The 27,502-nt window shown below is 35.3% G+C and overlaps 1 protein-coding gene across 3 annotated transcripts in view; it reads left to right on the top strand.

Annotated features, from left to right (window-relative positions):
- The window catches only part of GNB1 (G protein subunit beta 1), a 52,614-nt gene extending 25,352 nt beyond the window's left edge, over window positions 1–27,262 (top strand). The window contains exons 2-12 of one of the 3 annotated variants that reach the window (XM_062593197.1): window positions 977–1,028; window positions 7,544–7,651; window positions 11,697–11,735; window positions 13,482–13,588; window positions 15,602–15,665; window positions 17,731–17,893; window positions 21,587–21,653; window positions 23,241–23,442; window positions 24,023–24,239; window positions 26,498–26,605; window positions 27,122–27,262. In XM_062593197.1, the coding sequence (XP_062449181.1) occupies window positions 7,595–7,651; window positions 11,697–11,735; window positions 13,482–13,588; window positions 15,602–15,665; window positions 17,731–17,893; window positions 21,587–21,653; window positions 23,241–23,442; window positions 24,023–24,239; window positions 26,498–26,604 (1,023 nt within the window). In that variant the 5' untranslated portion in view covers window positions 977–1,028; window positions 7,544–7,594 and the 3' untranslated portion in view covers window position 26,605; window positions 27,122–27,262. Of the gene's footprint in view, window positions 1–976; window positions 1,029–7,543; window positions 7,652–11,696; window positions 11,736–13,481; window positions 13,589–15,601; window positions 15,666–17,730; window positions 17,894–21,586; window positions 21,654–23,240; window positions 23,443–24,022; window positions 24,240–26,497; window positions 26,606–27,016 lie in introns of all 3 variants that reach the window. The other 2 variants (XM_062593195.1, XM_062593194.1) reach the window with 2 other exon arrangements.
- Window positions 27,263–27,502: the final 240 nt, after the last annotated feature.

Raw genomic sequence — 27,502 nt, 5'->3', positions numbered from 1 at the left:
TGCATGTGAATGTTTTAATTTAAAATCTGTGAAGCTTTAGACTGGCGTTCTGATTTAAGATTACTTTGTTTTACTACATTTTTGCTTTATGCTAAGAATAATCTTCCACTGTCCTGTCACAGCAGGCTTGAAGATGTATACCCAAGTGTCCATTTACACTTCCCATAGCCCTTTTCTTGCTATGTGATAGAGACAGACCAAAGATGTTTTGAACATATAAGCAATTGTAAATATTTAAAATCTTGAAGTGAATTATAATCATTACTGTGTGCTGTTGAAGAAGCAATGTTCTGAGATTTCTAAGGAGAAGTCTTTTTCACCTTTCTGGGAAGCCAGTCTGTACATTAAATCATTACCACCTTTCAAGTTGAAAGTGTGTGTGGGTCATTTAATCTGTCAGTTTATAATTTTTTCCTTTTTGTTTTTAGTGATTGGAAGTTGTAAGTCTTCTAGAGGGGAGAGTGTGCGCTCCCTTGAGCTTATCACTGGGAGATTTATTTAACTTCTGTTGATAAATTAGATACCTTGATATTCAGCTGTGTTGAGAAACCAAGCATACCTCAGGAACAACATTGAGAAGAAATGATTTCAAGGTTTTGAAGATGGAGATTTTTGGTGCTTTGTAGCACTATCAAAATTGAGGTTTTGTATGAGTGGGATAATGTTTTGTTATAATCCTGAACTCTGTAATAGAATGGACTTCTGTACAAATAGGAGAGAACTAATGGTCTGAGGATTGCATGAGTTTTATTGAAAAAGAATGTTGAAAATTTCTTGAGCTTATCACATCTTTCGGTTATGTTAGTGTTATTGCCAAAGTAATGTCCTTTTTTTTCAAAAAGACAAGCCAACTTGCTCATATTAATTAAGATAGACTAGTCTATGTTTTGATAGTATTAGATTTTCTGCTAAATCTTTTAAGATATTGACATTATTTCTTAATATATAAGACTCATTCTGACTTTTTCCTTTTCAGAATTTACATGTTTGACAGCAGAAGTTGGCTTTCTACTATAGTGAGAGAAAATGTAAGTAGTAAAAAAAAAAAAAAAAAAAAAAAAAAAAAAAGAAAAAGTAGTTCCTTTCTTCTAGTGCTTGAGAAACTTAGACTATTTTAAAAATATGGCTAACTTCAGTTTTTACTTGTTTCTTACTCTGCAGTTCTAAAGTGCCTGATTTCTACTTTAGTGTGTGTTGTTAACAGTAAGGATTTCAAGATGGCCAGGAAACCTGCTAAATAATGGATGTTGTGCCTGCATGCTTTCAAGAATAGAATTGACAAACCACAGGGAGACCATAGATGAAATTATTTCATCTCAGTGGGGCAGGGGACTATTTTAATTAAAACACTTAAAAATAATATTTATCCTCTCATGGATGGAAAAACTCCTTATCAGGCATGTTTGGGAAAAGGAAACTAAACTTCTTGTGTGCAAATTGGCTCTTTTCAGAATGTTCTTTTTAATGTTCAGTATTGTTTATTCAGAATCTAAGTGTCAAGTTTATATTCTATTTAATTGTGTTTATATCTAATACTTTTGGAAGGTGAAACCTTCATTAACTTTCTATCTGTATAACTTTGAATTTTTTGCCTTTTGTGATGTCCATTAGCCTGTGATGAGTATTACTTTAGTCACATGTCGTGTAGAAAACATTTCCTCAGTCAAACTTGTTAACTTTCCATTACTAGATATTTCCCTGTTTTTTCAAAAAGTAAGCATCAAATATTTCTATAGCATGTGTTCTTTTATATCGTAAACCTCTTGCTTATTTTCTCGATCTGTCTCTTGGGGTATTCTTTAATTACTTATGTTGTCATCCCTGGACACTTTGTTCTTTTTTTGGAGCTGCAGGGACTGGGACTGAACACAGTGATCCAGACCATTGACTTACACAGTGGCATTATATTATTGTCAGTATTTTGTATCCTATTCCCTATATAACTCTTTGCTCTGTTGTAACCAGTGTTGTGCTGAGCCAGTGTCTGAGTTACTCAGTGTACCTCTTCTAATTTTTCTCTTCCAAATGGTTTGCATCACAGCAGCTTGTGTGATTCCATACACTTCTTATGTTGTGTTTCTATGTGTTTCTATCTTTTCAATGATCTCTAATCTCTAAAATTCCCTGTACCATTTTCGTGATCACAGTATGTATACTTCAGGATCTGAAGACACCCCAGAAATGCTTTTGTCTTCTATTTCAGATCGTGTAATTTCGAACATGCACATCATATTTAAAGTATGCACATCATACTTACTATTGGATGAGAATCAAATAGGAAACAGTATCTTGTTCCATTAAAGAAACAAACAAAAGCCCTGAAAAAGCTCTTCAAAGCCAATATGATGTCCAAACACTGGAATTAGCAGTGGATTGTGTATAATAACTTTGTCATTGAAAACATACAAGCTCCTGTGTGTGTTGCTAATAGGTTTTATAGTATCTGATAGATTAGAACAGCTTCTTTTAATCGGATGACCTGCTATGAGACTGTCTGGTAGGCATAATGTGATCATGTTATTAAGGCTGTAACATTTTAGCTTTGTTTTTGCAGATGAGCCATGTGGCTATTTGTCTTGCTGTTCCATATGTACTTGAGTGGTATATATTGACAGGAAAGACATTTGGGGAACAAGTAACAGAAGATAGCTCATTCACATGGAAAAAAGGTGATTTAGTTCACCTTCTTATGAAATGACTACTTGGCTAATAATCTGACTTAGAAAAATATAATTTTAAACCGAAGTTATCAAAGTTTGCATCAACAGTGGCTTGATGGGATTATTTTAATTGTTGATAATGATGATGCATAGCAAAACTAACAAACTTGGTGCCAAACACAGTTTGGCCATTAAGAAATAAAAATTTGTAATTATTTGACCTAATATAACTGTGATGAGAAATCTAGGTTCTTTTCTTTTTGTAACCTACATGCTAAACTGATGGTATTAATGATATCTCAGTTCTAGATTTAAAGATTGCACACCTCAGTAGCTTGAACTTCATTGAATTAAATAGCTTTAGTCCTGGAAAGGACCTTAAGGTTGTAGTGGTGAAATGAGTGGATTTGAATTGTACCTCAGTCCTGTCATTGTTTTCTATGAATTGTGAGCTTTATCTTTAAGTTAGAGTTACTGTATTGGAATTCTAAGTATATCTTCTTCTGCAGCAAGTATTGTGACATTTTACAAATTTCACAAAACTTTCTATTCATTTGTTCAGATTCTTGTGCGGAATTGTTCAATATAAGAGCAAGTTATGTTACTTTGAGACAAGGAACATGATAAATAATTTTTGCATAGTTGATGAATTGTGAAGTTTTATCATATATAGAAATAATTTCAAAATACAGCTGTATTTTTCCACAGATATTTTAATATAACTCTTTGAAATTGAGAGACAAAAGTTTGTTGTTATATAACAAGTTATGTGTAGACAGTCCTTGGTTTTTCTCAGTGTGAAAATGGGAAACAAAGCAACTCTTTCATGAGTAACTTGTAATAGGTACTAGGTAATAGAGACTTGGGTTATTTGGAGTAGTGAAGAATAGTAAACTACCTTGCAAGTATGCATATTATTGTCCCTAGCAAGAAGAGAATTACCTGTAACCTATACTTGTTAACAAGATTTGAGGAGAATTAGGCTTAGAGCAGAGAGACTTAAGCACTTCAGCCTATGGAAAAGTCTTGAGCAAGTTCAGCAAAGTGAATGTGTTTATTCTTGAGGAGCTTGCCTTTGAGAACACAGTGGCACATTCAAGGGAAAGTAAGGTAAGCATTAATTTTACTTCTACTTATTTCTTTGCACCTATGGTAATAATTTGGAAACAGGATGTGGAACTTGTGTAGTGGCATTTTGCATGAAGTTAGCTTAATTTAGAAATTAGTAATTTCTTTCTAGACCTCAGAAATAGAATCATCTTCCTTATCAAGTTAACAATTTCTCCTAGAAACCTTGTTCTTTTAGCATGCAGTTAAATGTCCTTAGAACATGCTAAGAAACAATGTGTATCATTTCATGATATTCAGTTGCAGCTGATTTCTGACTAACTTAGATTGTTAAAGAAATTTCTTCTTGTTATTTTTGAGACTGTAGTATGAATAAATCTGTATAAAAATTCTCTGTGTATGGAGAATGAGAATAAATTTTAAAATATTTTCTATACAGTTCACTGACCTTACCTGTTTTTGTTGCTCCTTTAACATACATATTTTTAGCCAAAAAGTCTAGTTGAAAATAAGGCCTTTTTTTTTTCCCTCCCATGGGTCCCCCTTATGTTACTGGCATAAATTTAATTGCATAAGACTTCATGTAAAAGGACTAGAGGAATGGCCAAATTAGTTGATTGGTTGATCTATAATCTTCAGTCTGCTTCAAAGAACTGTATTTTGATGCCCTTGGTTTTATTAGGTTTTATTAGGTTTTTCATTTCCTGAGTGCTAATCATGTTGGTAGGAGTTAGATTTTCCTGTTAGTATTTAAACAATAAAAAGCCTTGCAGAGGGAATGGGGAAATCTGTTTTAAACAATTCCTATTGATGCTGCATCACAAGTCAGATTCAGAGTTCGGAGTTGCTTGGAAAGCCTAAGGGCTAACCTGTAACTTTAAATGTAAAAGTGTGTTTACCTTTATGGTATGAACTTGTTGATATGGATATTACAGTTTGGAAAGACTTTAAGATTTTGATACATTCAGCTTTTAATTGCCATGAAGCAAATACTGAAACAAGAACTATAGCAAGCAATTAAAAGTCAAGATTCATAGATACCACTTGAACAATACTGGTTGACAAGTTCCTTGAACTCTTTGCTGCCTGTAATAACGGAGACAGTATATTGCATGTTTATGTAGATGTTTCTGTAGTGTTGGTAAAAAGGAAGTCTTCCTTAAACACTAGTGAGTGACTATCTTTCGTGGTGGAATGTGCAGATCACTTTAAGAGCTTAGCTGTGCAGTAGGTAAAGCAGATTGAGTGTGCGCACACACACACACAAACACACCCTGTATATATGTCTAATTCCCTGCAAAATGAGGGAGTGCGTTTATGAAATGACAGTGACTATATACAAACAATCCAGAATGATAGTACTAGGTTCAGTTTCTGTGAAGTGGACTTTCTTTGTATGACTCTTTTCCTAGGCTTAGTTTTTGTTTCCTTAGGCCTCTTTCTATTCCAGTCAAGTAAATTTTGTTTCAGTTAGATGAAAGAATTGTGTTACATAGTGCATAAATTCTGGCAAAAATAAATTGGCATCATTTTAAACTGTTGTGGGAGGACACATTTAAATGACTGCTATTAGATTATTCACCCTATTATATTTGAAAATAAAGCTGCAGGTAAATTTTCAGTTTAGGTACTCAAATTCTGCAGCTGGAGTTCTCTGTCCTAAATTTTTACCTTACTCCTATCGTCCAGTTGCTATGACCTTGAGCAGTACACTTACATTTTGGAGTGCAGTTTCTTTCTCTGAAATAAGAATGACATCACTTGTAAACTCTGTACTCTGTCTGGAGAGGCTGGTGTTTGCTTAGTGGAAATTGGGCTATATAGTAACAGCATAGTAACTTGGCAGAAATAGAATGAGAAATCAAAAAAAAAAACTGGAAGATCTCAAAACTTAAGTATATTTTAAAGAATAGACTCTAGAGTTTGTCAGTTCCTTTAGGAAGGGAGTAGTGCATACTTCTTCACAATATGTTGCTGAGCTATACAGAAACTGTAGATAGTGATGACTTCATGCTAAAAACTGGAGGAGACCCAGCTACAGTGTATTCTGTTTTAAAGGTAGCCTGAACAAAAACATCTTGAGAAACAAAAGAATATTCAAAAGACATCAAGGTGGTTGTGGGATATTAAAACACCCTTGACAGGTTTTGTCTTAACTGGATTTTGAACTAAGCTGAACAACCAGTCTTAAAGAGGCTTAAAGATGACCCTGGAACCAGAAGAGGAGACCTAGTTTTGCTATAAAGCAAAGGGCTTTGAAGTTGAATGAATAGAATTTTTGTGATAGAAACTTAAATAAAATTTCATCTCTAAAATACTCAGAGTTTCAGAGAAGAGTGTGAACTTGTAAGTCTTGATACGAAGAGCTTTCTAACATTAAGTTCCTTTAGTTTCTCAGTTTGGAGTGTTTTCTACTACATAGAGTTCTGAGAGGAGTCTGCTTGTAGGACAGCACTACTTGGGGAGCATTAAGACCCAAATAATTTTCTTCTCTATTTTATTTAGACAGTCATGTTGCTCTTCTAGTTTAATTTGCCTTCACAGTATCTTATGTTGCTGTGATTAGCAAAAATTCTGGCAGTTATCCTTATCTTTCCCCTTGGGAAGGGCTACCTAAAAGCTTTAGAAAAAACAAACTCCTCATATTTACAAAGCTGATTAAATCCCAGCAGAATAGTATGCATTTGCATTATTTAGTAGAGAAAGAACAATTCTGGTTCTTTCTAGTAAAATATTCTTAAAAAGGCAATACTTTATAAACTTGTAGGTACTCTGTGTAACAAATACCTTGTTCTGCAGCAAAAGACAAATGTTACTGTGTCTCTTCAGCATCTTATATTGGTAAACAAGCATGTAGAGTTTTTAAAGCAAAGTTTAGGTACAGCTGAGTTCTGGTTTAGAACACTGATGAAAATGCTAATAGAACCTTTCTGAAACAGAAGCTTTTAAAGATAAATTGTATGCTTAATAAAAAGTTCATATATATTTATCCTGGAAAACAGTTATAATTCAGAATAATTGAAGCAGTTCCGTGATACTATTTTTTTATTCAGATTCTATCTTGTTGGCTACAGAGTGCATCAGCCAGAGAGTTGTATATTAATGAGTAGTTAGAGAAGTACTGATGCTAGGAAAATGAGGTACTGGGAAGAAAATGGCTCCTTTCCTCGATAGTCAAAAAATACTACTTTTATTCTGATAGCATGTTAGTTTTAAAATCCATTATAAGAAACGTTAAGGAGACGCTTTAATAATTAACAAGGAGAAACTTGAGTGATGTTTGTGAATGATTTCCTCTAAAGATACCAAAGCAACATTTCTCAAAATTGTTATATTTCAGATATAGTTCATACTATTTTAAAAAAAATTTACAATTGCTTGTGTCAGTCTATAAATATTTACAGTGCTTATTCTTTCATGAGGGGAGTCCTTATTCTATTCTTAAAACCTACAGAAAATTTCTAGCTTCTGTGTTTGATATTATCTGCTGGAAAAGCTTGCTGTTCTGTTCATGGAATTTCAAAGTATACAAAATTGAATAAGAAAGAGACTTGGGGAGGGGATAAGGAGGAAAGGAGTAAGTTCAGATCATTTTCTATTTTATTGTGGGGGGGGGGACAGAAAGCACATTTCAAGTATGGTAATACCTTATTCTGAGTGAATTTCAGAGATACTGTCATTCATTTCAATGTTTGGAAACCAGTGACTGTTTTGTGTGTTCACACACACACACATGCTGTTTGAGCTAGCTGAAGCAACAGTTTGCTTTTTAATTTCAAGTTATGACTTCTACTAATTCTCATTATTTGTTTCAGATTTCTAGTCCTCTCAGAGGTGGCAGTGAAGTACAACTTTAGCACGGGAAAATGAGTGAGCTTGACCAGTTACGCCAGGAGGCTGAGCAACTGAAAAACCAAATCAGGGTATGTATTAAATCAGTAGGTTGTGAAGTCACTGTACAAATGAATGGTTATTTGTGTATCTCGAGAAGAACAGGGGTGGACAGAAATGAGGTGTAAGTTAATGTTTTCATAGTGCATTGCAGAGTTAATGTCATAAGTCTTTAGAAAGCGTAAGCACATGTAGCTGCTTTTGGAAATTACTTTTTGATGCTTAGTATTGCTTAGAAGGTAATGGCTACACAAATAAATATAAAAAATGGTTTGATCAGAATGAATTTGCTTCTTGAAGTTTTCCTGTACTGGACCCTAAACAAATGTCCCACTTTGCTTGCCATACCTGTTGCACCTGCTCATATCGAATGCATTTGTGATGAGACTAGATGAAAGGGAACATTGCACACCAAGTTGGTGACACACAGTGATCTTGCACTAAACAAACAATAATTCAACAGCATATAATATGTTAGTCACCCTCTGAGAACATAAGCTGAGGATTGAAGCTGAAAACTTCCTGAGCATGATTAAAGGTTTACGTAAGCTCTATCTATAGGCTGTCTTGTAAAATAACAGTGTTAAGGTGTAGATTATAGCAGTGTACTAAATCTTTATGAATTGCTGATGTCTGCTCATTTTCTGTGTACTAAGTAAAAGAAAGAAAGTGAAAGCAGCCTATTTAAAGAAACACTATTGTCCAAATGACACATTTTAGATTTAATTTGAAAAATGTTATATGAAACTTGACATGAATTAGAATATTATCAGTGTTTTATTTTATTCTGGAGGGGAATATAATGCATACCGAGCAAAATTTATGGTGCATATTTCAAAATTAATTAAATCACTGTAAATGAGATTAGTGTAGACCAACTCCAAATTTTCACTGCTGGGGAGATTCAGGAGAGATTTTGCTTGATGTCTCGTGCTTCTCTAGAAAGGACATCAAGGACAGAATTAAGTTTAACCATGTTGAAACTGCCTCTTAGTTCTTTCTTACTTCTTCTGATCTCTCTGTATGCATCTAATACCTTTTTCTGTAGCAATCTTAGCAGCTTGTTCTTTCAGGTGATTTGATGGTAACAATACTATTACTGAAAGAAAGAAAAATCCCCTTTAGAAAATGAAACATTAAAAACTATTGGTTGTTTTTGTGCATCATAGTTGGACATCTTCAATATGTTCTCTGTGAACTTGGACAGAGGATTTTAGTTAGTAGTCTCTGTCTAAGTGTTACACTTCGTATGCTTTTTGGTCTGTCTTGCATATTTCTTCTGTCAGTCTATCTGTTGCATGGACCTTGGAAGAGGCACTCTAGAGGCATGGAGCTTTTTCTCCTGCTGTCCTTATCCTTGAAGAAGCAATCTCTAATCTCAAGAGCTGACAAAATTTAAATAAAATCATTTCCTGCCTCAGACTGAGGTTACAGTACTTGCCTTCCTTGTTTCATCTCTGTCTCAAGACTCACTCATGAATTTCAGTATATGGGAAGCATGTGTGTGCACATACGCATGTGTGTGGTTTTTCTTCATTGATAGCTGAACAGGTAGTTCAGAGGAGGTGCCTAAACTTACTGCAGGGCTCAAGTCTCTCTGATACTGAGTGCTACCCGTCTCTCACTCCACAGAATGAAGTATCTGTGTGCTGTAGTGACATTCTTACTCATAACAGTGAACTGATTAAGAACAGAACTTGCAGTCAACTGGGGTAGGCCAAGAGTATGTGAAATCCCTTTATCTCTCAGACAGACTTCTTAATGTCCCCAACCTCCTCTCCCAAAATGTTCCAAGTGGGTAGCAGTTGTCAGAAACTAGCTGACACATCTTTGAGTTGTTCAGAGGGCAGTTGCATGTTTAATGTGTGAATGGGATCTGGAACCTCAGTGCATTCCTGCCAAGATTCATGAGGCTTTATTTGAACCTAATTTAGAACAGGTCATGAACCACCTTATCAAGACACTGGTTCTTTTCTGTTGTTTGAAATTTCCCCTAGCAGTCAAAATGAGACACTTTTTTTTTTCCCTTTCGTGACACGTTCCACAGGGAGAATATGGTACTGACACTTAAATGACCTCTGAATCTTCTTGTCCCCTACAGGCATGAGTCTCCACATCTTAACCTCAGTTTTAACAACATAGTTTCTTATCTCTGTAGTCCCTGTTGATAGGGAAGAACAGCTACAATGTTGTTCACCATGAATTATTTAAATCTATACAGTTATATATTGGCCAGTAAACACTGAAGACTAGCTTAAGCTAACAGATTTATGTACTGACTTTCTATAATTTTATTTATGTCCCAGTGCCTTCAGATGTGCTAACAACCTAGAAGAAAGAATATATTGTATTGCTGCATGAAAACAAGCAAGCGTGCTGTGATTATAGGATAACTTTCATGCCAGAATGAGCATAAACAGTTTGCTTAGCAGCTTTTAATGTTGTTCTATATGTTCTATTTAATGGTGTTCTCAAGTAACTAAGAACAGAAGATTGATTTCATTTTTAAAGCCAAATACTATTACAAGAACTTACATACACACAAATACACATGTGCATGCACACACACAGATACATAATGTGTTAGTATGTGCCTTTGAAAAAAGTTTAGGCAGATAAATAACCTATTCAGATTATCTGATAAATTTCTTGTAAATGCTCATGGTTTTACAATTAAGAGACTTGCCCAGTTTATTTTCCCTACTACTATCATAGGTCAATTCTCTAAAATTGATATTGCTAGGTGGAAAAAGTCTGCTAAGTCTAATAGGCCTCAGTGTCTCCTTTAGGAAGCTATTCTATCCAGTAGTTCTTGCTGCAAAAATGAAGATGTTTAGCTTATATTTTCCTTTTTAATGCATTATTTATACTCCCTTCTACAGTACAGACTTTCCTCTTGTATTTTTATAGTTTTCAGATGTTAGCTTGTTTTTTCTTTGCAGTTGTATATATTTGTCTCTAATAATAATTTCATCTGTATCAGTCCATGTTCACTTTTTGTCAAATTCTTCCTTATTTTTAAATACTTCTGATAAAGGGATATGTGAACAGCTGGAAACCAGATGCAATTGCACTAGAGTCATATAGGAGGAAGAAATGCTCATTGTTGCTGAGCAGAAGATCCAGATTTTTTTCTGCCTTTCCTTTTAATAGCTCTTTTGATACCATCCGTAAGAAAAAAGATTTATCCAGTTGTATAATTTGTACATTGTTAACTATCTCTTGGCTATTTATAGGTAGTAAATGAAAATGTTATTCTTGACGGTATTCTCTAAAACTGTTTGTAGTTATCTAGAATTGAAAGTGAAAATTCTCACGTGATGACTAAAATAACTGAGTCCCTTTGAGCCGATCCTGTCCATGCAAAGTACTATTGTAGGACAGTTTGCAAATTCTTTGATCGTTAGCATACTAGCTTGATAAATTAATGTCTTCCTGTCTTTGTTATTTTAAGTCTCTTCTGAACATAATGAATGTTGTTTTGAATTTTTTTTGTCATGTATTAGACTTGACGACAAGGAAACTTGGGTTAGAGTTAAACTTTAGTAAAGCAAACTTCTAAGTCATTTGTATGTGTAACTTACTGAGGGTTGCTTCCAGTCTTCGTTGGCAAAGCTTTATAGGACTGTAGGAATGCTGGTTGAAAGGAACCTCTGGAAGTCATTTAGTGCAACCTCCTGCTCAAAGCAGGTCAGCTGTGAGGTCAGACCAGGTTATTCCAAGATTTATCTATTTAGGCCTTGAAAAGCTTCCAAGGATGGAACACTACCCAGCCTCTCTGGGCAAGCTGTTCTACTACTTGACTGTCTTCATGGTGAAAGTTATGTTATCTTTATCCTAAAAGAAGAAAATTTCAAAGTGAATGCTAGGTGTGTCTTGACAGCAGTCTGTTCTTTTTATGTTCGTGTTCCAGTTATGGTGGGTCTTCCCTGGATGACAAGGAAAATACTTTCTTAAACCTTGTTTTGAGGGGAGTTGATTGATCTGACAAAATGAAATTTGAAGATGACTAGATGTACAGAACTCCTTTTGATTTCTGTAATTCTGTTTTGTTTTTTGTTGTTGTTGTTGTTGCAGGATGCTAGGAAAGCATGTGCGGATGCGACCCTGGCTCAGGTAAGTTTTCATTAGAGGTTAACCTGAATTACAAAATGTCTCTCTCGTAGAAGAAGAAGGTATAAAAACATGTCTTTTCAAATTATTTTTTTCCCCTTCCTTGATCTGCTTTTCTCTTTGCCTTTGGGTGGTAAAATGTTTTTTCTGTAAATACATGTGTTGATTGTTTGCCTGGTTTCTGAGAGCGATATCCTCGAGCAGTACTTTGATAGGTGATTTGGGGCATATCTTTGCTGCTCAGTAGAAAATAATGCAGGGAGCCTCAAAATTCTGCTATGGGTATGTTGGTAGTGCAGTCACGCTACTGTGACAGTCTGAGCTATAAGACCTGCTCAGGTTAACCAGCTTATTAATTTCGACATGGTGCTGCACTGATGTCTGAACTGCCTTTGAATCTGAGATTTCTGTATGTTGCTCTACTGTCATAGATTCTATTGGCTTGGCCCTTTGTATTAACTGTAGAGAAGGGGGAATCTGATGGACTGCCCTGCAGTCCATCTCATGGAGTAGACATGATTTCTTTTTTTTCCAGAGACTTGAAGAATTCAGACTGAAACAGACTTACTGCAGTGGCAAGCCTTTGCTTATTTTCTAGATACATTGTGAATCAATCTACTCTTGTTCACATATTTCATCCCTCTGCTTTAATGTTGACAAATAATACTCTGCATCTCATTTAAGTTTGTTGGTATAGAAGTGATTGATGTCAGACTATTCATTTAAAATGTCACTAAAACGTCAAGTAAAAAAATTAACATCAACATTTCTTTGAGCATAAATACCTTGCGATCTCATCTTGTACGAGGCACAATGTGTCAGATATGTTAGTTTAATTAATAAGCATTTCCCAAGGTGAAAGTATGCAAAAAGGCTTCAGTCATTAATATAAGATGTGCACCATGGAGAATTTTTCTGTCTAGGAAACATTCTTACTTGTTCATTTGAATCCAGAGCTGTGTTCATAGTTCTTGAAAAAATGCAGAGATCTTTGCTCAAATGCACTTGCTAAATAATCCTGTAATGTGTAGACAGGAGAAGTATGCAGATATTAACCATAAAACGAAGTTACAAACTTTTGAATTATATTACTATATTATTGGAAACTTTTTCTTTTTTAAAACAGTACTTCTCTCCAGGTTGGAGGAATTATTTACATTATATTTAACAGTATAATGACAGCTAAACTGATGACTTCCTCACTTCACTAGTCACATATTCCAGAGTCTCTACTTTTTATCATCCAAAAGTTAAATAAAACGTGAATACAATGAATGAGATAATGCTGTGCTTGGAAGACAATTTGTTTGACAATGAATTATTCATGTGTCCTTTAAAAATGGCGGCATGTCTAAAGCTGATGTAACTCCCTGTACAATCCACTTAGGCTGGGGAACCCCCTCCAACTGTTAAGTCTATCATGTGTACCTATATAGGAGTAGAGAACTCAGATCACAGGTCTGAGATCTCAAAGATCTAAGAAGGTATGACCTAAGAAAAGCCATATCTGAAAGTCTCTATAATGTGATAAGCTGCATCTAGAGAAGAATTCTGGGTTTACTAAGTAAACAAGTCTACATAAAATAATTTTTGATTATGTCAATTTTTTTAAACTGCATCTTCAATATATGGGGCCTGTTCTTTCTTTGATTTGCACTGGAATGCTTGTGTAAATGTAATTGTGTTTTAATGTGTTGCGTCGGGAACTATGCAGTGAAAATTTAGTGTGTAACACCATTTCCACTTCAGATCACAGCCAACATTGATCCAGTGGGGAGAATTCAAATGCGCACTAGAAGAACACTCCGGGGACACTTGGCTAAAATTTACGCAATGCACTGGGGGACTGATTCCAGGTGAGTGCTAATGATACAGAGCTGATAATTTGGCTTAACTGTTATTTGGAAAGCTGAAGACCTGGTACTGCCTTCCAGTCTTATAACGAGACAAAAAAAAAAAAAAGACCAAAAAAATAAAAAAAAAAAAATAAAAAAAAAAAAAAAACCAAAACCCCCAAATAAGCACATGCTTATGTTTGACTTGGTAATGGCTACAGTCTACTTGAAGTCCTCCTTTTTAGGCAAATGCTGGAGTTGAAAGCAGCCTTTTTTCACTTCAAGTGGGAACTTAAAATTGAAGCAATCAGCTCTGCCTGCTTAAGTTTAATTACAAAGTACTATTCTGGTACCAAGAGAAATCAGCAATACTTAATATCACTTTCACTCTGCTTATGTCCATGTTTTGGCATTTGAATGTACATTTGGTATCAAAATATCAGTCCCTTCTACTTGCTTGAAAAAATGTAGTTGTGGTACCATAGGATTCTGAGAAATTGTAGAGAGACAAATTTTTTGTATCTGTTGCATTTTCCCTTAAATGCTTCCTACTATTCACCGATGTTACCTGTCTGTAGTGAAACCAAATGCTAACTAAAAACTAAGCACTATCAGATACTCCTTTTCTTCTTCTTCTCTCCTTTCTTCTGTCTCCTTTTTTTTATTTTTCCTTTATTGTTTGAGACACTAATGTCAGGAAGTCTTTAAACTTCAGCTAAAATATGTTGCTGCTTCATAGCAGGAACATACGGATTTGTCCCCTCCCCCCCACCCGCCAAGAATTTGTAAGTTACAGCTAGACTCTTTCTACTTGATAGAGATTTGTCAAAGGAAGCTTGATGTCACAAAATATATCTTTTAATCAAATTTGAATAAACAGGATTTATTATTTGAAAGGAATATGTGATCTCTTGTGTGCATATACAGATTAAAAAAGGAAAAAGAAGGAAAACAGCCAAGTGCTTACAAAAAAGACAGTATGCAGCATAAAAATGGAAGACATGTCGTGATGTGTTATACTTCCAATCTCTGAATTGCTTAGCACTTTATTAGAAAGATGCAATTGTTATGTGATGAGATAAGCTTTGCAGCATTGTATACCTTAGCTTTTTATGCCTGTGAAAGAATGTGTGTCTCCTGGATGTGTAGACTTCATTGCTTTAGGTTTCTCTTTAGCATATAGCTTAAAGATGGAGATTCACACTCTTGTCCCACAGAAGTGTATCAAGATAACTCTAAAAATGTGGTGTAGAGCAAGAAAAAAAAATTAACACAGGCAGAAGCACTTCACTGACTGCACCATGTTATTCAGATTGGAAAAGGTCAGACAGGTGCTCTAAATTAATACAGATAACATTGGACTGTTTTATTCAAAATTACTTGGAAAAGGTGGAGATAGAATAGATGTTTGATGTCAGTATACTGATCTATCTTTAAATGTTACATAATCAGGGACAAATATAATTGCAGGATGAGGAGTAAGGAAGTTTAAGTTTTAGAATAAAACTATTTCTAAAGCTATGCCTTCCATTAGTGACATCTTCGCATGCTGCATTTCACTTTCATTTAAATGAAATGAAACTTCAGTGCATTTCAATGTTGACATAAATTCAGAGTTTTTGAAAGCTTAGAATTTGAATTCCAATTGTAAAAAATAATAAAAGGGAAAATGTTGATATGTAGATTCACCAACTCAATAAATCTGAAGCTTCTCTGTAGAACATAGAAGTACTGATTACATGTGGATTTTCAGCTTTAGTTTTCAAGATTGAGATGCTTGTTGCATGGCTGCAGGTTTTTCTAAGGTTGGAAAGTGTGGACATGGAGGTGTCACCTTGCGCATTTTCATAATATTTAGCAAGTGAAATTGAGTCCTTGCAAAATTATTTTTGTAGTGCTAATAGACTGGCTAATGACACACTGTTCTTAAATGGTTTCAAATGCCTTAGCTGTAGTGGTGGAGACATGTCATTAGAAAGATGGTTCTCCCTGTTTTTCTGCGCTTACTGTATTTACTTGCTCTTTCCTGTCCAGGCTTTTAGTTAGCGCCTCCCAGGATGGCAAACTTATAATTTGGGACAGCTATACTACAAACAAGGTAAGATTAACTGACATGTTCCTGTATTAATAATTGCTTTGTAAATACAAAGGAAGGAAATATTACTTATTGTGATTTTGGCTATATTACCTTCATAGTCATATGCTTGAATTTTGATATCTCTAAAACAGTGAAGTTTGCCTATAAGATACTCCATCAGAATCATAAGTGCATTATGTATGGAAACGTTCAACACAAGCAGAAAACCTTACTTAATTCTGGGGAATGCTCTGATTTATTTTGATGCCACAGAAGCATTTATCATCAGAGACCAAGAAGTAATCATCATTTTGCACCAAAATAGTTAGACTTAAGTATAGCCATGGTGATCTGGTTTTGGTGTCTGCATTAAAGTATTGAAACACCAGAAATATCTAATAGGCCATCTCCTGGCTGCAATCACGTGATGCAGTTCATAGTTACTTTTACTTTCATATGACAGTAACTTGTATTTAGTGGTTATGGTTGCAATTAGCAGGGCTAGCAACAATTTGTGTTGCCCCTTTGAGCTGGGTTGACACAGCTGCTCAGGTCTATGTTGTGCATAGGAACACAGAACTGACCTTTTCAAACAAGCTTTCCTTGTTTAGCTCATATCATGGCCTTGCAAATGTTTTTGTCAATTTAGTTAAGCAAATGGCATGCCACAGAGAGGGAGCAGAAACAAACAGCTAAGGCAGCAACCCCTAAAGCTGAGATTATTGCTGAAACTCTCATGTTAAACTGCTGAATTCATAACTTCAGTAAAGAATAATAATAATGTTTACTAAATAGGAATAAATCCCCTTCCCTTTGTCTTCATCTTCCTCCTCTCATCCCAGTCTACAGGTAAATGTATTTTAAATGGCTACAGTGCACCCTGTCAACTGAAAGATAAGCTAAAATAATCACTGAATGCCATGATTTCCATATTAGTATCTCTTTCAAATAGAAATTAACCCATAACATCACCAAGAGTCAGGGAACACCCTTTTTAGAATAGGAGAATGAATCAGAGATTGTTACTAGACTGAACTAGAATCAGAAATTGAACTCTTCAGCTGCAAAAACATCACCTCTCCTCTCCAATGCCCTGGAAAAATTGACTCAGTGAAATAGTGATTGAGTTTAAAAAGCAAAATAAATTGAAAGCTAGAATTATAGCTAGTAGGTAGTTATGTAGACGTTCTTTTGGCAGTTGCACCGCACAACGGAAGTAACAAAGTTGTCATCAATATGATTTTTTTCACTGGATAAACTAAAATGCCTCAAGGTAAATATTCCAATAAGTTCCATGATATAAGACTTATCAAAATGAGCTGTTTATGTTGTTAGTGCTGTATTGTTCTTTAACTGATGATTGCTGCAGGATTGCTGATTACTGTAGCAGCAAAGGTACAAAAAATAATCTTCTTTTTATTTAAAAAATGTGGGAAGATTGTGAATATTACATTAAATCTCAGAGTATGTGAAGGGATATGATCCCTTTCTCAAAGACATAATGAACAAATTTCAAGGATGACAGCAATGAGTTATTGAGACAAAAATGTTTAGCTTCAATAATTTTGTATAAAGTTCTTTGTTTCTTTGTCATTCCAAGCTCAAACAAGGAGTAGTTATTTAAATGTGAAGTTTGATTGCTTGCAGTGGGCTTCCAAGGAAGGATTTAAAGGGGAATGAAAGTAGCAATTTCGTCACTTATTCATTCATACTATCTAAGCTTGGAATTGGCATTTTTGCTTGCTGTACTTGGAAGTCAGTCTTTGCCTGAACACGTAATAAACTAATAGCAAGCAGAGCACTGAAACTAAATCATTTAGCTTTTAGGAGAATTGCTGATTAGAATGGATTCAGGGAAAGCAAATTTGAGGTTTTAATTACAGCTTTAATTGATGTGACAAGCTACATAGACAAGTTACCCTTAAAATAATTTGATACTCAAACAACCAAAGGCTTTTTTTCCCCCTTTCCATTGTCTTTTTTGACCAAAAGATGTGTGGCGAGAGAGAGAGAGATGAAAAACTTCTGACAGGAATCTACTAAGTCAGTCTTCTGTTGATTACTAATTAGTGTATCTTTGTTTCAGGTGCATGCTATTCCTCTGCGTTCGTCTTGGGTCATGACTTGTGCTTATGCTCCTTCTGGAAACTATGTGGCTTGTGGTGGTCTTGATAACATCTGTTCCATTTATAACCTGAAAACTCGTGAAGGGAATGTACGTGTCAGCCGTGAACTGGCTGGTCACACAGGTGAGTGCCTATTTCAAGAATGAACAAGATATCTAAGCGCATGGTGAAAACTTTGAGTTTTTGATTTTTTTTTTCTTTCTAAGTCTATTGTACTTCAGAGTTTCATTGAAAGGTTATTTTACTATCTAGTCTAGGATAACTTTGTTAATATGAAGTGTGATGAGTTTAAACCCTATTGTGTGCTAATCCCTCTGCTGTGTTTTTGGACCTTGGTAACTAAATCTTCTCTCTTTTTGATAAATTCAGTTTCTAAATAACCATTTTTGTTTTCAACTTTACCAGTTTGTTGCTTTTAAAACTTCCTTGAAATACTTTTGTGTCCCTTAATCATGGTAATCACAAGCTTTATACAACCACCCCAAAGTTTTAAATGCTTGGATATATTCACTGTAATAGCTTGGCAGTGCTTTACTGTGCACAATCTTGAATAAGCAGTATTTGTGTTGAGATAGGACATGTTGTTAAGTTATCATTTCAATACAGCATCCTGACACAGAGTTAAATTCTTTTGTCTTCAATGGATCCAGCCTCATGTGCATATTCTTCAATCTGTTTATATTACTAGTACAGTCTTGCTGGAGAGAAGATATGATAAAGATACTTCAGAAACTTAATACTGAATAGTTTGTTCAACATGTCTTTGTGGAGAAAGCTTTTACTAGTTACTTAATGTAATTTTCTGTTTAAAAAAGATACACTGTATTGTGTACCTTTATTTCTCAATAATAAAACTGTAGCTGCGTAATACCTGTTTTTGAAGGGCTTTTTCCTGCCCTCATTTTTAACATCTTTATTGATGATGGTACTCTTTGAACAAGAGAAACATATGAAATTGTTTTTAACTTTTTATAAGACAGCTTCATTCTGATGGCTACTTCATGGCTGTAGAGGTTTGAGTTTTTGCAGTTTTATGTTTTATTTCTACTTCTCTCCCTTTTCCCCAAAATACTGTATCTTCAAGTTTTTGCCTTCAGTTTTTAAGATGGACTATTTGTGATGGGTGAGACCTTAGGTTCTAATTCTAATTTAAGATGCTCTCCTAATTGAGAAAGGTAGAAACAGCAGGTTAATTGAATCTTGGGTAAAATCCATAATCTGTGTTTCAAGGTCTTCACTTTATTGCAGATGCCTGTCTGTGCTCAGCATGTGCTTTCTCAACAGTCTCTAAAACTGAATAATCCCTTTGGGGAAAGAAGTCATTGAATAGTGTGGAATATCTTGCCTCAGTTTTCTCCTGTATGTTTCAATGTTTTCTCACTTGCGAGCTCACAGGAGAAGTTCTAATAGTAGGTATCCCTGCAAAGTAAGGTGTGAAGTGCCTGACATATGTCTACTCTAACTTCTTTTTGTTGACTTAGTCTTAGAAGCTAATGTAATTATGTACTAAAGAACTGAACTAGCAGGTCGATGCCAAATCTCCACTTGCTTCTTTCTTTCTCTTGGTGGAATGGGAAGGTATTTAATGGCAGCTATTCTGAGTTACACAGTTATCTTCAGGCCAATTAAGAATACCAGGAAGAATTGTGAAGTGATACAGCCTTACAGTCTAGTTAGTTCTAGTTAGAAGGATTATAAACCATAATTGTTAAAAAGTTTTCGAATCAATCCCACATGACACTTAAAAACAGGAGTTGTAAATGTGGTTGAATTGAACAGGTTTTTTCTTTCAGAACAAACCAATGGAATTGGCCTTGTCATGCACCTTTAAATGCAAATTCCGTAGCTGAAGATAACTATGTTCTTTAGAAGACAAGAATAAGGGAGATGTGCAGCTTAGAAGCAGCAGTAACCTAGAAAATATGAATTGTCCTTATTATTGACTGGTAATGGACAAGGGTGACACTTTTTTCTTCCGTTGTTTTGAGTTTTTTCTTTTTGTTTGAGCATGACATTGGAAACTTTCAGAAGAAAGCTGAGCGGGTAGTTTCTTGAACTCAGTTGAAAATGAAAACATTGGCCATTGAGTAGTCACTTACGGTATTACAGAGAGTCCTGGAATAGCACTGAGCCTAACATACAAATCATCAGGCTTCTGCTTTCTTGCAACATGAGTAATACCTCCAGCAATCTGCAAAAAGGAATCAACTGTAATAAGGTTCTCTTATGGTTGCAGCCCTGAAGCTGCACTTCCCCTTAATGATCCCTTTCTTTCTGCAAAGAGTGTAATCCAGTATGCAGGAAAACAGATTTCTCTTGCTCTAGAGACTTGGCTCTTGGCTCTCTGGCTCTTGTTAAAGAAAACCTTTAACAGTTCTTGAGGAGGAGAAAAAATCAGGTGGACTCAGTCTTGTTGCTTTTCTGCCTGATCAAGACTAATTATGAAATCTATCATTTAAGGAAACTAAGGTTACTCAGAAGTGAATAGTTACACATTAGTGATTTTTTTTTAATGGAAAAGAATAAAGGAAACATGAACTAAAGCAGGGTAAATATTAGCTGTCTTTCTTAAAAACCGTATTTTATCCCTCTTATTTGAGGAGTTATGTCCCATCTAGGTGGAGTGAGGAAAGCAGTGCTGATTTGACGACCTTCAAATAGTGATTGTGATGTGACCAATAAGGTGATTTATAGGAAGGCACGCTTCCCCCCTTTCAGGCCCCAAGGAGTATTGAAGTAACTCATCAGCTTTGGCTTACAGTGTGTGGCCTTGTTTATGCATATCAAAATCTTGAAAAAGGCTTTAGCAATAGCAAGTTAAGAGCATTGTTTCTATGATATTCTAGCTGTTTACTGATCTCCTTAAGGTTATAAACTATACTTGTAGCTGGGAAAACATGGATCTGTACATTAGCATGAGAGGTAGAATTTCTTTATAATGCAAGAGATGTTGAAAGAATATACTTGAACATAACCAGTTTGTGTGAAATCTTCTTAAAGGAATGGTTTTAATGGGCTACTCTTCTGTTACAGAATTGAACAAAGCTACCAATAAGCCTACAACTGGAAGCTGATGTTTACAGATTGCTGTAGCTTGGATATTCAGAAATGTTTGTGCTTTATAAAAATGAAATAGAGCTGATAGACTACTTCTGTAATCCTAGTTGCTACATTGATAATCTGGCATGTGGTCCTACAGTAGATGAAAGGCACAGAAATACTCCAGATCAAGCACTGAAATCAATTCTTTGATACCACTGTTGGAAGACATCCAGTGAAAGTGCTCTATTCTTTGCATTGAACAATAATATAGGGTTTTTAAACAGCTGTATGATCCAGCCAAGGTCATAAGCACTTGTTGATACTGGATGTAGTGTCACACACATCCGCTCTAGTGTGTACAGTGTAGGGTTATGTGCACGTCTTTCCAGTTTGGCATGCAGAGCCCAGATCTTTCGTCTTCCCTCTCCCTCCTCTCCTTTTCTCCCTCTAACAAAAGGAAAAAAATGAAATATTTATAAACCAGTATCATACTTAGCTCTTTGGTTAGGCTGCTTAATTTTGTGGGGGTTTTTTTCTGTGTTACAGACATCTTATTTAGATCAACCTGCTGTGGTATACTAGTGTAGTGGTTGAATTGGACATGGTCTGTGAAACGTTATTTTGTCCAAAAGTTTTGAGGTTCCTATTTTAAAATTATTTGTTATGTTTTAGGCTATTTGATAGTTTTTACTAACTCTGCATGAGAGGAAGCAGCAGCCCTTATAGAACATAGTAATCCTTGTTTTTTTCATTCACTTTTGATTTTGTTTTCAGGATACTTGTCATGCTGCCGTTTCTTGGATGATAATCAAATTGTTACTAGCTCTGGCGACACCACCTGGTAAGCAGTAAAATTGAGACATGAGTGTTAGCAATGGCTTTTCATAGTTAAAGCTTTACTGAAGCAAACTTAATTCTCGTTAAAGCTGATATTCCTCCAGAAGACTAGAAGTGGTTATTGATCGTATGTCAAAAAACCTTCATGCAAATTTATTAGCTTTGATTGTTTAGTTATGTCCATATTCTGAAGAGTCTCATGTAATTCTTTATGACATGATATATGTAATTTTTGAACATAAACACTTGGCTTTTGGAAATAAGTGTATTAGACTGTTTTTTTTGAAGTCCTATAGTATTCAGTATTCATTACTTTTTTTTTTTACAAGGTTATTTCTTTATATAAATCTTAATCTATAACAATTTATAAGAGCTCCTAGAAAACATTCTACAGTGACAACAGACTTCTGTTCAGGAGGATGTAGGTATATATCTTAATAAAATACTAGCTGCTGAACACTCCATCTTTCTTCATTGATTTTTCTGTATCTCCCTCTTAGAAACAATACAACTCTCCCAAGCAGCAGTTCTTAAAAACAATGGTTGTCCAATAAATCTCTTCTACACAGCATCACTCTCTTTCAAGGCCCTTCTTTTAGTGCATTGATTTTGAGTACTATTGAATATAGATGTTTGGGTTTTTATACAAAAATATTTCTGATAAGTTCTTAAAAACAAACTAGATCTATTAAAATGATGCTCTTCACAAGAAGATGCAGCTGTTTCAGGAGTTATTGTAGCAACTTGGCAATTATCTGGATAAAAATTTGTACCTGACATCACCTCAGTTCGACCAAACCCCCAGAAGGGTGACGAAGTACTTTGATATCTTATTTGTCTAGTGCAAATCTGTGACTAAGACTGGCTTACTGAGAAGTGGGCAGAAATTAAATATCCTTAATGGTTCTTAAATGTTTAGACCTCTTTTTAGGGGAGATTATGATATTGTTTTTCATCCTTTCCTACTCTTTGATTATTGCAGTAGCAAGCTTGCTGTCCTGGACAAGTGGGGCAACTTTAAGACAAGAAAAAATTCACCAGGTTATACATCCTCAGTGACTTCTTAAACAACAGAAATGCTGACTCAACTTTTGCAGTAGCCTTACTAGGGCTGCTCAGCCTTACAATTGTTTAGGAAATAAAGCCATTGCCATGTCACAAGAGATTTGCATATAAACAGCCATGAGCATCAGACATTCTGTTTCTAGAAATGTGTTTAAAAAAAAAAAAAAAAAAGACTTTTTTTTTTTTTACTTAAGAATAGCATATGCTTCTAACCTAAAAAAAAAAAAAACCACATTTTTTAAAAAGACAGCTTTTTTTCTACTATGCAGGTTATGTTGTAAACATAGAATAATTCAACAAGGAATGTCTACTCTACCTTCAGTGGTTTTTATTAGTACTTAATTGTACTTTTAATAAATGTTTTAGATTTAAATTTGTTTAAAATATAAAAAATATATAAATTTTTATAAAATATTTTTTATAAGCAGAAGTCCAGATGAGAACTACCGTCTAGATTTTTTTAATGGGATGCAAAAAATAGATGTATGAATATGTTTATTTTTGCCTTTCTAATTATTCTTTTAAGTGCTCTCTGGGACATAGAAACCGGTCAGCAGACAACTACATTTACTGGGCACACTGGGGATGTCATGAGCTTGTCTCTTGCTCCTGATGCCCGATGTTTTGTTTCTGGTGCCTGTGATGCCTCTGCCAAACTGTGGGATGTTAGAGAAGGAATGTGTCGGCAAACCTTCACCGGTCATGAGTCGGACATCAATGCCATCTGTGTATGTATGAACTTGAACTGGGGAGATGGGATTTAAATTCATAATTATTGCCCTCATCTCAGCTATAAAGCATGTACTGTATGCTATGTGGTTTAGTGTTATAATGTTTTGGGTTTTTTTTAATTGACAGTTTTTGCAGGTGAGGAAACTACCTGAAATTTCTGTGACTTCTCATTCATTGTCGTAAATGCAAAAGATGACTGGCTATTAAAATAGTGTTTCTTTGTGTACTCTTATTTACTTGATTCGTTTTGTCCATATCCCAGTAGCAAAGAGGGGTACACTCTTCTTCATTGCTGCTTTCTTGCCACACTTGGTCTGTACAAAGTATATTCAATGAGACAAAGGAATAGAAGCCACCTTGAGACTCAGGGTAAAATTCTATTCCTAATTTTTAGCTTTGAAGCACTTCAGGTTTGTGCCTGAGTACTAAGTGAAAAGCATCTTGTATGTTTTGTTTTTCTGTCTGCCAGGCATGAAGTATTTTGCAGATTTTCAGTAGTTCTCTCATTTTGTCACCTACTGTGAAATTAATTTGAAATCTTGTCTTTCCTCCTTCTCCCTCCTTCCCCAATTAAAGTTCTTCCCAAATGGCAATGCATTTGCCACAGGCTCGGATGATGCCACATGCAGGCTTTTTGATCTTCGGGCTGATCAGGAACTTATGGTTTATTCACATGATAATATCATCTGTGGCATCACCTCTGTAGCATTTTCCAAGAGTGGACGTCTCCTCCTAGCTGGTTATGATGACTTTAACTGCAATGTCTGGGATACGCTGAAAGCTGATAGAGCAGGTAAGTGTGTTTGGTTTTTAAATAAGGTCAAGTAATAAACTGAATGTTTAAGTTGACAGCAAAGGCTAGCAGGTCTATGCAAACGTCTCAGCTGTAAAACTCTGATAATCTACTTTGAGATGACCAATGATAAAAGTAGCTTGTGTATGTTAACAAATATGTTAGAGTACTTCTGAATGATGGAAGGGAACAATGGATTCTTGAAAACAGGAAGCCAGCCATCAAAAACAAAGTTCTGGGATGTGTGGTGCGTTTTCCTCTTCCCCCTAACTGTTCAGAGTGATTCAGGTTACTGTATTCCTTGTGTAGAGAGGGTTTGCAGTTACCTGATGTCAATAATAAAATAACTGACATAGTTAAGAAAAATACTACAAGGTGGAAACTGATAAGCTATCAGATGCTATATGGTATTTCATACTCCCTTGTACAGCTGCACGGATTTTATGGTAGTGCAGCTATCAAGCAGCAACTTATGGTCGTTGATTTTTATTATCTCAAAATTCTCTGTACAACAGACACTTCTTCAAGACAGTATTTAATAAAAAGCCACTGCTTAGTTTGTGTTCATTTTATAAATTTAACTACTTAAGAAAGGACACTTTAGTATACGTTAATAGAAGAACGATCAAAGATGCTTTGACGTTACTTGCTGTACTTCCTTGTAAGAGTTTTGATGCCTGTTAATGAGGATATTTATGTGGAAGACGCCTTTTATGGTAGCTATTTATAGTAGTAACTATAGAGACAACTGGGGGCGGGGGGAGGGAGATAAAATGATCCTGTTGTTTCCTTGTGTATCTTGCAACAAATCTCTTTTGAGACAAAAAGTCCTGTAGAGCAACAATACAGAAATAGGAAATAAGTAGACTATGCTCTAACATTTTGCAATAACATGTTAATTGGCATTTAGAATTCTGATCTAAGCAACTACTTGGTCAAGTATCCTTCATATTGAAATGTTCCAACATTGCAATTGCTAAGCAAATTGTAACACTTTTGTAGTGCTTGATTCTATAAGAAATATCTTTGTGGATCATTTATTCCATCTAAATCATATGAAAACTCTTGGCTCTTTCTTTATTTAAAGAATAAATCCTAGGTAACTCCTGGGCATTTTGTCATCTCTGGCTGTTGACATCTGTATGCCACTGAATTCTTAAAGATGCTTTCAACCACTTCAGCACTTATGATTTGGCCTCTGCCGAAGTGCAAAATTCAGTGCTGAGGCTTTGGACACTTGCGCAGATTTAATAAAATTTGGAGATTAACAGTATTACGTACACAGTATTACTGCTTTTATAAAGCATGTCAGAAATATTACTTTTTCGAACATCAAGAATCCTGGTGTAAGAGGTGGTGATTTTCACCCTGTGTTCAGGAATAAAAACATTAATTCTTTAAACACTTGTGTGCGAATTTGTGTGAGAATTAAATCTGGCTTCATTTATGTTCTGTTTTGGAGGACAGTTAATGGAGAAAGGGAGGAGAGGAAGCCCAAAAATATGAATGAGGATAGCCCTATGAGCATTGTAATTGATGTAGAATGACTAACTGTAAATCTATGAGGAATATATCTAGCCTAGTGTAGTGGAGTGAGTAGAGGTTGAACATGAGTACGTGTTTTTTACCTCCTTAAAATATCTAGAGGAAGTAGAAGAAAATGTGGGCTCCCTTTATTTTTTTACTGGTTTGACTGATTTTTTTTTTTTTATGATACTATAATTGAGTTGCAGCAGTTCTCCGTGTTGGCAAATACCTTGTGTAGATATTTAAGCCTTGTAAGTGCTTGAAAGCATTGTAAGATAAAATCAGTTGGATGAAAAAGTAATCTAGCGTTTGTAATGCAATCCAGCTTGATTTCTGTTTTTGCATGTTCACAAGTCTTGTAAAATACTAATCAGTCTTTAGGGAGAGAAAATAATAAGTATAGTGTAAATGTGATGAACAGCTCATATCATATATATTGTCAACAGTTTTCAGGGCAGTGATGTTACAATTCGTGAGAAAGTAAGGATCATAATGTGAGAAATATACAAGTAAAATCCTGGAGTACTGCATTTTCTAAATTACTCCCTTGCAATCTCACCCAGCTGTTTCTGTGTTTGCAAAAACAGAAGCATTTAGAAATCCAAACCATGTTTGTTTGGGGGGTTTTGGATGTATACCTAATTCAAACATGGATGCCTTAGTATTACTTAAACTGAAGAAGGAAATCCTCAAAGTAATGCAATGAATTTGTTGCATGTTCTTATTTATAGGTGTCCTTGCTGGTCATGATAACCGTGTCAGTTGCTTAGGTGTGACTGATGATGGAATGGCAGTGGCAACAGGATCATGGGACAGCTTCCTCAAAATCTGGAACTGAAGTAAGTAGACATCCAATTAACGAATTTCCTGTAAATTTCCCTTAATTTTTTTTCCCCGTTGTGTTCGCAGTGCTTTTCTGAACAGTGAATAAATGGTGCTGTTCACTGATGCAACAAGCCCATAGTTCACATCAGAAAGTGCTTGGGAGGGGGGAAAAAGTAGTTTCTTCTTTTAGAAGGCTACTTGCTTAATAAATGTAATGGTTTTGTGGAGAGATGAACTTTTTGGCATATTTTATTTTCCCGCTGGGAGTGACTATGCAGTGTTTTGAATCTGGGTTGTTAGATAAATGGCAGTCTTGAAAATGGTGAGATAATGGCTGAATGTGTCAGTGAGCAAGGAGAACAACACTTGAATCTTGACTATAATTTATTGAAGTGCAACTCATAATGTATCTTTCTGTGTGTCAGAAGAGCGGCGAACTCCGTGACTGGAAGAACTTTCCAGCAGTTGAAAACTAAAAATGATAGCATATCCAGTCTGACCATACTAACTTGGACCCCCATCCTCCCCAGCTCCAAAGGGCAAGATCTCTTCCTTCTCCTGTTGCTGAAATGAAGAGCACAATTACCTTTCCAAGAAGAATTTCTGTGGTTGTAAGCAAAATGAAATCGTGTATTCCTTTTGGGACCATTTTTTTTGTCTTGGGAATTTAAAAATGAAACACTATCATAAAAGCATGACCAGAAAATTAACTTGATCATAATCGTGAAACAGTTAGCTTTCACTGTAGTTTCCAAGTTGAAGTTAAGAACTTTGTTTTATCTCACACACTTGCAAATTTTAGTCATGTTTGTAGCAGGATTTTTTCCAAGTTTCCCTTTTAAATACTCTTCTTCAATTGAGCAAAACAAGGGAGTCCTAGCCCAGAGAATCTGGGTGGTTGTTAACGCTGT

The sequence above is a fragment of the Rhea pennata genome, chromosome 22, assembly GCF_028389875.1.
Source record: "Rhea pennata isolate bPtePen1 chromosome 22, bPtePen1.pri, whole genome shotgun sequence".
Classification (NCBI taxonomy): domain Eukaryota; kingdom Metazoa; phylum Chordata; class Aves; order Rheiformes; family Rheidae; genus Rhea; species Rhea pennata.
This window is presented reverse-complemented; position numbering and strand designations above follow the sequence as displayed.